Raw genomic sequence first — 11,109 nt, forward strand, 5'->3', positions numbered from 1 at the left:
TCACATGAACTAGCTTCTCAGTGCTCAAAAAATTTACATGTTTTATAATTACTGTTGATGATACAACGGGTTTCAGATAGAACAGATCGGACTGATCCACGCTTCCCAAACCCGTGTCCGAGTGACCAAGGCCACGGGGGAACCTGCACAAGAGTTCAACGGGGAACAAGGAGTCCCCCAGCGAACCCTCCGACGAGCAAGTTAGAAAGAGAAGTGGATTGTAGAGATAGAGTAAAGATAGAAAACTTAACCTTCTTCTTGTTTTCAACGTCTGCTTATATCCTCTGGTAATCATTTTGTTGTCCCTTCTGACCTATCACCTTGGCCGAAAGTCTATACTGTAGCTTACCTTGCTCAGGGTGAGGGCGTACTGTCCCGACGGAGAGGGGTTATCGCAATAAATGTTGTAAGGGGCCTCATTCATGGCGATGTGCCGTGGCAATAACTTTGCAGATCTTTGTTTGCTGATGTGTCTTGCTCTTCTCTTGCCATATGTCTTGATGTCATTGGTTCTTATTGCTATGTGGGGCTTCAGCAGTGCTAGGCTTTAGTATTTGAGATATGTGTTGGGCCCTAAATGGTGGGCTATAATCTTTATAGGCTTACCCATGTCAGTAGTCCCCCATTTCCAAGTGCAGCTTTAGTCCAACGAAGGGAATAATGAAGAAAATGAGGGTTGTAAGAGACCAGCAGGGTGAAGGCCGACTGAGAGGGGTGGCCGACCATGAGGAGAACCGACCGCGAAGGGTGGCCGAGTGGAGGTACCGACCAAGAGGAGGGCCGACCGCGAAGGGTGGCCGAGTGGAGGGACCAGCCATGAGGAGGGCCGACTGCGAAGGGTGGCCGAGTGGAGGGACCGACCAAGAGGAGGGCCGACCGTGAAGGGTGGCCGAGTAGAGGTACCGACCAAGAGGAGGGCCGACCACGAAGGGTGGCCGAGTGGAGGGACCGACCATGAGGAGGGCCGACTGTGAAGAGTGGCTGAGTGGAGGGACCGACCAAGAGGAGGGCCGACCGCGAAGGGTGGCCGAGTGGAGGGACCGGCCATGAGGAGGGCCGACTGCGAATGGTGGCCGAGTGGAGGGACCGACCAAGAGGAGGGCCGACCGCGAAGGGTGGCCGAGTGGAGGGACCAACCAAGAGGAGAGCCGACCGCGAAGGGTGGCCCAGTAGAGGGACCAGCCATGAGGAGGGCCGACCGTGAAGGATGGCCGAGTAGAGGGACCAGCCATGAGGAGGGCCGACCGTGAAGGATGGCCGAGTGGAGGGACCGACCATGAGGAGGGCCAACCGCGAAGGGTGGCCGAGTGGAGGGACCGACCAAGAGATGGGCCGACCGCAAAGGGTGGCCGAGTGGAAGGACTGACGGCCATGAAGAGGGCCGACCGTGAAGGGTGGCCGAGAGGAGGGCCGACCGCGAAGGGTGGCCGAGTGGAGGGACCGACCAAGAGGAGGGCTGACTGCGAAGAGTGGCGGATGTGGCGCGGGGCTCGAAAGGCGGCGTGGTACGTGTTTGAAGTGAAATGGAATAGACAGGGAAGGGGAAAGGGGTAGTGGATCGTGGGCGTACACGTGGCCGAATCTCGTAGCGGGGAGGGTAGGCGTTGGGCAAGAAGTGAAACGATAGGTCATTATAGGGTGTTGAAAAGACAGTTTTGGCGGAATGTTGAAAATTTTCAAACTAGCGAAAATTAATTGTGACCCTTGGAATACAGGCAAGCCTTGGGCCTTTGGTATTATTCATTTTACCTACCTTTTTGCAAAAAATCAAGACATTCCAAGTGTAAACTCCTTCGTTGCCAACGATACACCCCTGCAACACTTTTTGAATTTTCTTGCGCCCGCATTCGAAGCTATTCGCAGACATACAAGAGAGATGACACAAGAGGAAGCAACCACCGTAAGGGTTGATCCCCTAGGCGACGATGACATGGTTGACCTGGAAGAACAGTACCGTACGGAGCGTAGGGAGGGGAGGGAGCGAGTCAAGCAGTGCGGGCTCGCCCTAGGACAATAATTTCGGCAGCGAGACCGATTAGTCAGTTAGAGCCGGACCATTGGCACACTAAGGCAGATAGATCTGTACTGACCGCGGAGGAGTTGGAGGAAATAAGGAAGAAGTGCCAAATTCCCTCGGAGATAGGGCTGAGGCTGCCTACATCCACAGAAAAGGCGTCGGATGTGTGGCCGAGCGAATTCAGTCTGTACGAGGAGGCGTTGCGAGGAGGTTTGAGGCTCCCTCTACCTGAAGTGGTGGTGAATGTGCTGAATAAGCTGGAAGTGTCGCCAGGGCAGTTGATGTCGAACGCCTGGAAAATACTGATGGCGTGTGCGAGTTCCTGGCAGCAAGCGACCGGAGAGATGGCCATGACTGTAGAGGAGTTCTTCTCGTGCTATAAGGCTTTCGGTCAGCAGGAGACTTAGGTCACTCTGCAGGCGGTGGCGAGGCGAGGACTGGTGGCAGGTCTTCCATCGTCGGTGAAGAGATGGAGGCGGAGATGGGCTTTTGTGACGGCAAATGCTGGGGCGGGAGTTCGCTCCATGTGAAGGGTGCCAACCAAATCGGTCGAGCCCAAGTTGGACAAGGCGGCTGAGGATCGAGTGAAAAGGGTGAAGGAATGGAGAGAAGAGAAGGGGGTGAGGTGGGATGAGCTAGTCCTGCCCTCAACATTGTTCGCCCTGAAATTGGGACCGCAACTGTTGGGGGAGGACCCAGCAAGGGAAGAGCTGGAAGCGCAGAGGAAGGCGGAGGAGGAGGAGTAGAGGAGATTGTTTGCCCGAGATGACAAGTACAAAGAGACACAACTTGGGCCTGCGCCGAAATCGATCGCGATGGAGCGCATCTGACCGCGCCCCAGGTCGTTGAAGGAGAAAGATCTGGGCAGCTTCGAGCCACGACCGCCCCCGGTGGATCCTCTGAAGGAGAGGAACAAAAAGGAGATGGAGGGTTTGAAGAAGAAGAAGAGAGTCCATCAGACTGAGGGGGAGCTCGTCTTGAAGAGGAGGAAAGAGGTGATAGCAGAGGAGACCCCTAAAATGGGGTTGGGGGGGAGCGGCAAAGGGGGCGAAGAGTGGGGCGACTGGCCTTGAGGAACAAGTGCAAAGTGTCGCAGTCGGCACTGAGAAGAGGGCAGAGCCACAGCCTAAAGAGGGTCTGGCGCCCCAAGGAGAGGGGGAAGGGCTTGGGTTGAGAACCACCTTCTACCACATCCCTGCGGTGTCTGGGCAAGTGGAAGGAAAAGGGAGAGAAGCCAGGATGGCTGCAGACTACCTCTTGGGGGTGGTGAAAGACACAGCCATTCGCTCAGTCGCTGGTTTTACTGAGGTTGAGCTAATGAAGGGGTTATGCTCCGCCCAAATGGAGGTGACTGCCTTGGCAGGAGCCCTGTTGAACAAGGCGACAGCAGCAAAAGGTGACGTAAGGAAGGAGAGAAAGAGATTGGGGCAGGTGGAGGCCCAACTTGAAAATTTCAAAAATGAGAGTGTAGGCTAGAGAAGGGTTGCGCGGAATGTGTATGCCAAGGGGTTGGAGGAGGTTTAGAAGGCAAAGAAGATGGAAGTGCTGGCGATGGTACAGAGCAATGTTGCCAAGCGTGCCCATGTTGAGCTGCTCGCGGCCAAGTTGGAGTTGGAGGACGAACGCCGCAAGGTGGTGTCACTCGAGTTCCAATTGGGGAACGAGCAAAAGAAGCTAGGAGAGGCCCAAACAGCCTGCGCCGTCGCCAACGATCAGTGGGAGGAGGCCATTTCCAACAACGAAGATCTTCGCGCTCAGTCAATCAAAGAGAAAGAAGAGTTGGATCAGAAGATTGCTGAGCTGGAGAGAATGTTGGCGGACGAGGGGGCTAAGTCGATGGAAGAGAAGGCGAGGTTAGAGAAGGAGTTAGAGGAAGAGAAGACCAAGGCAGCCTCTGAGAGGGCAGCATACCCCGATTTGTGCGTGGTAGCAATAGAGCAGTTCAAGAGGTCTGTTGACTTTCAGATGGCTATCGATGCTGCGATCGCCAGCAACTTGGCGAGAGAAGGGTCCAGGGGGGTTGGCCCGTCGGGGACGACCGCTGGGGGCAGGAGTGAGGATGAAGTGATCTAGAGTTTCCAGCGGTCGGACTTCTACAAACACGAAATGGCTGAGTTCTGGGACAACGGGTGGAAGATGTTCAAGCGTAAAGCTGAAGAGCTGTTCCCAGATGTAAACTTTAGTAGTGTCAAGATTGACGAAGACCACGTGGCCCAAACCCTCCTAGACAAGGGCGTTGAAGAAGAAGATCTCGCCTCAAGTGAAGAGGAGTGAGTGGGGTGGAGAAAATTTGTACTTAGAGTTTTGGTTATTGTTTTGTTTGTCTTGGTTTTTTTTTTTTTTTTTTTTTTTTTAATTGCTGTAACAAACTTTTGTACAAGTTTGTGAATGAATAAAATTATGAATTGTGTTTGGCATACTGTTGTTTGTATGTGTGTAATTCTACAATGAATGAGAATGGTGACTTGCACAGGGCTTGTGTATAAATCATAGCGAGGTGTAAAATGTAAGAAAAACTCAATGCAGAACCAAGTTTAAAATGTAAGAAAACTGCAACGCAGAGTGAAGTTTAAAAACGTGGAGTTGTGAATCACGACCCGACAAGAAGCAAGTCTGACCTGGAAAACGTTTAACTGGAATTTGACTAAGTATGGCCACTATGCTACGATCATGAAGTTGCAATGGTGGCTTAGTCTGGTTGAGACTTAAAGTAACTCAGTCTGGCTGAGGCTTTAAGTAACTCGGACTGGCCGAGCTCTGCATGCTCAGTCTGGCTGAGGCTTTACGTAACTCGATTTGATCGAGCTCTGCATGTTCAGCTTGGCTGAGACTTTAAGTAACTCGGACTGGCCAAGCTCTGTATGCTCAGTCTGGCTGAGGCTTTAAGTAAATCGGTCTGGCCGAGCTCTGCATGCTCAGTCTGGCTAAGGCTTTAAGTAACTCGGACTGGCCGAGCTCTTCATGCTCAGTCTGGCTGAGGCTTTACGTAACTCGGTCTGGCCAAGCTCTTCATGCTCAGTCTGGCTGAGGCTTTACGTAACTCGGTCTGGCCGAGCTCTGCATGCTTAGTCTGGCTAAGGCTTTTTATGCTCAGTCTCGCTGAGGCTTTTTAAGCTCAGTCTGGTTGAGGTCTTCATACTCAGTCTGGCTGAGGCTTTTTATGCTCAGTCTGGCTGAGGCTGTAATCAAAGCGTTATTGGACTATCGCACAGATAACTGAGATATAAGCTTGTTGTCAGTAAAGTGTAGCCCATTTGATCAAAAATTTACATCATGTGAGAGAAGAATAAGAACATTCAAGTGTGTAGATTGCCGAAAAGAAAATACAATAACTGATTAGTACAAGAATGGAAAATTATTGAAAATAACGCTTCAAGTGTTTGGCGTTCCACGGATGGGGGAGGTCTCGACCTTCCATGTCCTGAAGTCGGTATGCACGCAGACGAGGTCTGGCTTTAACAACGTAAGGTCTTTCCCACTTGGCTGCCAGTTTCCCTTCAGTCGGATTTTTGGTGGCAAAGGTTGCTTCTCATAAAACAAGGTCCCCCACAGCGAACTCCCTTGGTCGGACTTTGCGGTTGTAGTGAGTTCTCATTTTCTGTTAGTATGAGGCCCGTCTGACTGCAATGGTTTCTCGAAGCTTTTCAATTAGGTCTAGGTCTGCCCGACGCAACTCTTCAGTTAGTTCTGGATTCGGATGTAGAACCCTTGGGGTAGGCAGACCGATTTCCACTGGGATGACCGCCTCAGTGCCGTATGTTAAGTGAAAGGGGGTCTCCCCAGTGGGAGTTTGGGCGGTAGTGCGATAGGCCCAAAGTACATTCAGTAATTTCTCAGCCCAGAGTCCCTTAGCAGCTTCCAGTTTAGTTTTGATGATCTTCAGAAGAGAACAGTTGGTGACTTCAACTTGGCCATTGGCTTGGGGATGACCTGGGGAGGAGAAATATGGCTGGATTTGAAGTTTTGCACAGAATTTCCTGAACTTGGCATTGTCGAATTGTTTGCCGTTGTCGGAGACGATGGCTTCAGGGATGCCAAATCTGCATACGATTGACTGTCAGATGAATCTGGTTGTGTTCCGCTCGGTGATTGTGTCAAGGGGTTCTACCTCCACCCATTTGGTGAAGTAATCAATGGCGACAATCGCGAACTTGGTCTGGCCTCGGCCAGTGGGCAATGGACCAACTAGGTCGATCCCCCATTTAGCGAATGGGTAGGGACTGCAAAGTGTGAGCAACTCTGTAGAAGGAGCATGGGGAATGTTGGCGAAGCGATAGCACTTGTCACATTTGAGCACGAAGTCAGTCGTATCTTGATTAAGAGTAGGCCAGAAATAACCTGTGCGAAGTACTTTGTGGGCTAGGGACCGGGCCCCCGAATGGTTACCACAGATACCCTCATGGATTTCCCTTATCACATAGGTTGCTTGAGCAGGATTGAGGCATCGCAGATACGGGCGTGAAAAACTGCATTTGTACAAGAGGCCGTCGACAAGAATGTAATTCGACGACCTGGCCCTGACTTTGGCGGCCTGCAGTTTGTCATCTAGCAGTTCCCCCGTTGACAGAAACAGGAAGATGTCTGCCGCCCATGGGATAGGTTCATTTTGGAAGAAGTGAACTTCCTGTTGGTTTGGGGAAATGGCAGGGTGGGTTAGGTATTCGAGGCGGACACTGTGGCTGAGGTCTGACTGGCCTGCCGAGGCCAACTGAGCCATTTCATCTGCCTTGGAGTTTTCTATCCGAAGGATATGCTTGATGTGGAAATTACTGAAGAGGCGGACGAGAGGGAGTGCAATATCCCTGTAAGCCCGCATCGTGTCGTCCTTGGCATCGAATTCCCCCATGATTTGGCCGACAATGAGCTGGGAATCGCTGAACACTTGGATATGGCTGACACCAATGTCTCTGGCTAAGTGGAGACCTGTTATCAATGCCTCATACTCGGCTTCATTATTGCTTGCATCAAACAAGAAGCGGAGAGCACATTTGAAACAACCACCCTTAGGGGCGGTGAGGATAAGACCAGCCCCACTGCCTTCTTTGCGGGATGATTCGTCGACGTTGAGGGTCCAAGAGTGGGGGTCTTCTGCCTCAGTCTGGGGTTGAGGAGGTGGTGGGGCCGTGGTCGGAATGGGATTAGTGAATTCCAGGATAAAATTGACGATAGCCTACCCTTTGATCGCCGTTCAAGGTCTGTAGAAGATATCAAATTGGCTGAGCTCAACTGACCATTGCATAAGTCAGCCGGACAACTCTGGTTGTTGTATGATTTTCTTCAACGGTTGGTCAGTGAGGACGACAATGGAGTGGGCTTAGAAGTAAGGTCGGAGTCGTCTTAAGGCTATGACCAAGGCTAAGGCCATTTTTTCAAGCAATGGGTAGTTCTGTTCTGCTCCACTGAGAGCCCGACTGATTTAGTAGACCAGTCGTTGGACAGAGCTGTCTTTCCTGATGAGTGTTGCACTAACTGCGGTGTTTGACACGGCCAAATAAAGGAAGAGGGGTTCGCCCGTGATTGCCTGAGAAAGTAAAGGGGGGTTGGCCAGGCACTATTTCAACTGCTGGAAGGCCTCTTCGGATTCTGCCGTCCAATCAAAAGTTTGCTGGAGAACTTTGAAGAAGGGGAGGCACTTGTCTGTTGCGTGGGAAATGAAGCGGTTGAGGGCGGTAACTCGGCCAATAAGCCGCTGAATCTCCTTAACCGTTCTTGGTGACTGCATTTCAATTAAGGCCTTGATCTTTTCGGGGTTAGCTTCGATGCCCCTCTGACTGACCATGAAACCCAAGAACTTCCTAGATCCTACGCCGAAGGCGCATTTCTCCGGGTTGAGCTTCATTTGATACTTCCGTAGCGTGCCGAAGGTCTCTCGCAAGTCGGCCAGATAATCAGTGGAGAGCTTGCTCTTGACTAGCATGTCATCAATATATACCTCCATGTTCCGGCCTATCTGATGATGGAAGACGGCATTGACCAACCGTTGGTAGGTGGCCCTGGCATTTTTCAACCCAAATGGCATCACACGGTAATGGTAGGTCCCTCGGTCAATGATGAAGGAGGTGTGTTCCCGATCAGACGGGTGCATTAGAATTTGGTTGTACCCAGAGAAGGCATCCATGAAGCTGAGCATCTGATGACCGGCCGTAGTGTCAACTAGCAGATCTATACGAAGAAGAGGGTAGCTGTCTTTGAGGCAAGCTCGGTTGAGGTCGGAGTAGTCGACACAGAGCCGCCATTTACCATTGTTCTTACTAACCAAGACCACGTTTGACAACCATCTAGGGTAGTCAACGTTCTTGATGAATTGTGCTTCAAGGAGCTTATCTACCTTTGCAGTGATGAGAGTATTGCGCTCCGGATGAAAGATGCGCTGCTTCTGGCGGAAGGGTCGGAAATGGGGCTCAATGCTGAGGCGATGAGTTATGAAAGAGGGGTCAATACCTGGCATATCTGAGTGGGTCCAGGCAAATATATCGTTGTGTTCGATCAAGAGGGCAGTAAGGTCGGCCTTTGCCTGGAAGGATAGTTGGCTGCCGATCTTGGCAGTTTTTGCTGGGTTGGTGGGGTCGATGGAGACCTCGATAAGCTCTTCCACTGGTTCCCCTCTGACCAGCTCATCCTCGTCCCTGACGTCAAGTCCTTCAATAATCATAGCCTCCGTAAGCTTGACTTCTTTAAGTGAGGCAACATAACATTCTCTGGCCACAGTCTGCACTTCCCTGACTGTGCCAACCCCAAGATCGGTGGGGAACTTGACGGCAAGATAGAAGGTGGAGGTGATGGCTTGGAAAGCGTTGAGGGCGGTACAACTGAGGATGATGTTGTAAGCAGAGGGGCAGTCAATGACGAAGGAGGTGAGCAACTTCGTGGTCTGCCTGGGGTATTCTCCAATTGTGATGGGGAGATCGATGGAGCCGATGGAGGTCACCCGATCACCAGTAAAACCGACCAATGGGGTTTGGAGAGGGGACAGGCTTTCTTCCCCGATCTTGAGCTGGTGGAAGCAATTTAAGAAAATGATGTCGGAGGAACTGCCATTGTCGACGACAACCCGTCTGACCTTGTAGTTGGAGAGGACGGTAGAAATGACGAGAGGGTCGTCATAGGGGTAACGGATGCCTGTGCAGTCGGCATCCGTAAAGGTGATAGGCTCTGTACACTGCTTGGGCTGTTTAGAGGGTAGGTCCAATGTGGCAACTTCTTTGTCTGAGCCTTGCCTTATTTTCCTGAGTTCTGCCCGCTGAGCCGAGCGGGATGGTCCTCCACAAGCAAGTCCGCCGGAAATAACTCTGATTTCTCCACAGGTGGGGCGGGATTACCTTGTACGCGAGGTTGCTGTGGAGGGCGATCATGGCCTTGGTTAGGTTACGCTGGTTGGCGGGGAGGGGTGCGTCGGCGGTTGTTTCTGATGGGTTCAGTCCGTTGTCTCTGTTGAGGGCGAGTTTCCGTGAATCGACTGAGACGTCCTTAGCGAATCAAGCCCTCAACCTGATCTTTGAGGTTAACACACTCTTCGGTATTATGGTCGTGGTCTTGGTGAAAGCGGCAATATTTGGACTGGTCTCTCCGATTGGAAGGAGTTCATAATGGTTGGGGCCATTTGAGGGGGTAGTCCCGCTGGATCTGATTGACGACTTGGGCTGGGGCTGACCGGCCTGCTGGGGGGGTTGGTCGGTATAATGCGGTGTTTGGTTATTGTACTGGGTGTTTCGGGTTTCTGAATCTTTTCTCTTCTCCCTGGGGGTGGGATTTTTGGCTGCAGGGTCTTGGCAAGCGGCTAGAGAATCTTCGGCATTCATGTATTTTTGAGCTTTGGAGAGTAGGGCTACCATGGAGGTCGGGGGGTTTTTAGAGAGGGAGAAAAGGAAGTCAGATAACCGTAGACCGGCTATGAAAGCTGTAAGGATGACCTTGTCATCGTTTTTCGCTACCTGTAAGGCTTCAGTGTTGAAACGGGAAACGAAACTACGCAGCGACTCCCCCTCGGTTTGACGAATGTTGAGGAGTTGGGTTGCCGGACGTCGTTGGCGCTGGGCTCCGATGAAATGGCTGAGGAAGGAGTCACTAAGGTGCTGGAAAGTGGAGACAGAATCTACTGGCAGTTGACTAAACCAAAGTCGAGCTGACCCCTTGAGTGTCACGGGGAAAACCCGACACATGATTTCTTCAGGGAATGCATGGAGGATCATGAGGGTTCTGTAGGTCTTAAAGTAGTCGACAAGATCCGTCGTACCATCAAAGGAGTCGATGGAGGGCATTTTGAATTTGGGGAGTAGAGGTTTGTCCCGGATGGAGGCAACGAATGGTGAGTTGGCTGTGGTGGAGGGTTTATGCTGTATGTTCTGCATGACTCCTTGGAGTTGGAGCTTCATGGCTCGAAGTTCTGCATCCCAGAGTGGAATGTTGTCACCACCGGAGGGCAGCAGGGGTTGGACGTTGCTGGCCTCTCCTTCAGGGGTTGGTGCCAGAACCGATGGATGCGGGGCTCGGAGTGGTGGATTTATATCTGGGAGAGGGGGTTGGAAGCCTCCCAAGTTGGGTGGATTAGGCTGCAGGATAGTATGGCTCGGGGCTCGTTCTTGGTTGGGGGTAATATCTGGAGGTGGTGGAGGAGGCATAGGAAGGTTTCTTTGGAGTAGAGCATTAATCAGGGCTTGGTTTTGCTCGGCCAAGTGGTTAATGCTGTTGGTGAGCTCGGTGAAATACTGTGGTGGGTTATTTGGATTGGGAGGGTCGGCTTGATGATCAGGAACATTGGGGTAAGAAGCCATGGATCTAGTTGTGACCATCCACCTTCACAGGTGGTAGGAGGGAGTTATTGGGAGAAGGTCTCCGACGATAATGAGCACAACTGGTGCGCGGAACAAGAACCTTTCCCACAGACGGCGCCAACTAATGATACAGTGGATTCCAGATGGAACGGGTCGGACTGATCCACGCTTCCCAAACCGATGTCCGAGTGACCAAGCCCACGGGGGAACCTACACAAGAGTTCAACGGGGAACGGGGAGTCCCCCAGTAAACCCTCTGACGAGCAAGTTAGAAAGAGAAGTGGATTGTAGAGATAGAGTAAAGATAGAAAACTTAACCTT

General features: G+C 51.8%; 1 protein-coding gene across 1 annotated transcript; it reads right to left on the bottom strand.

Annotated features, from left to right (window-relative positions):
* Positions 1 to 7,155: 7,155 nt before the first annotated feature.
* LOC145821371 (uncharacterized) lies at positions 7,156 to 9,369 on the bottom strand. Its single transcript, XM_082917878.1, has 3 exons — positions 9,337 to 9,369; positions 8,274 to 9,011; positions 7,156 to 7,212 (listed from the first exon to the last, which is right to left on the bottom strand). Exons 1-3 carry the CDS (start codon positions 9,367 to 9,369, stop codon positions 7,156 to 7,158), a joined length of 828 nt encoding a protein of 275 aa, XP_082774004.1.
* Positions 9,370 to 11,109: the final 1,740 nt, after the last annotated feature.

Source organism: Camellia sinensis, chromosome 3, assembly GCF_055761805.1.
Source record: "Camellia sinensis isolate YWXY chromosome 3, ASM5576180v1, whole genome shotgun sequence".
NCBI lineage: Eukaryota > Viridiplantae > Streptophyta > Magnoliopsida > Ericales > Theaceae > Camellia > Camellia sinensis.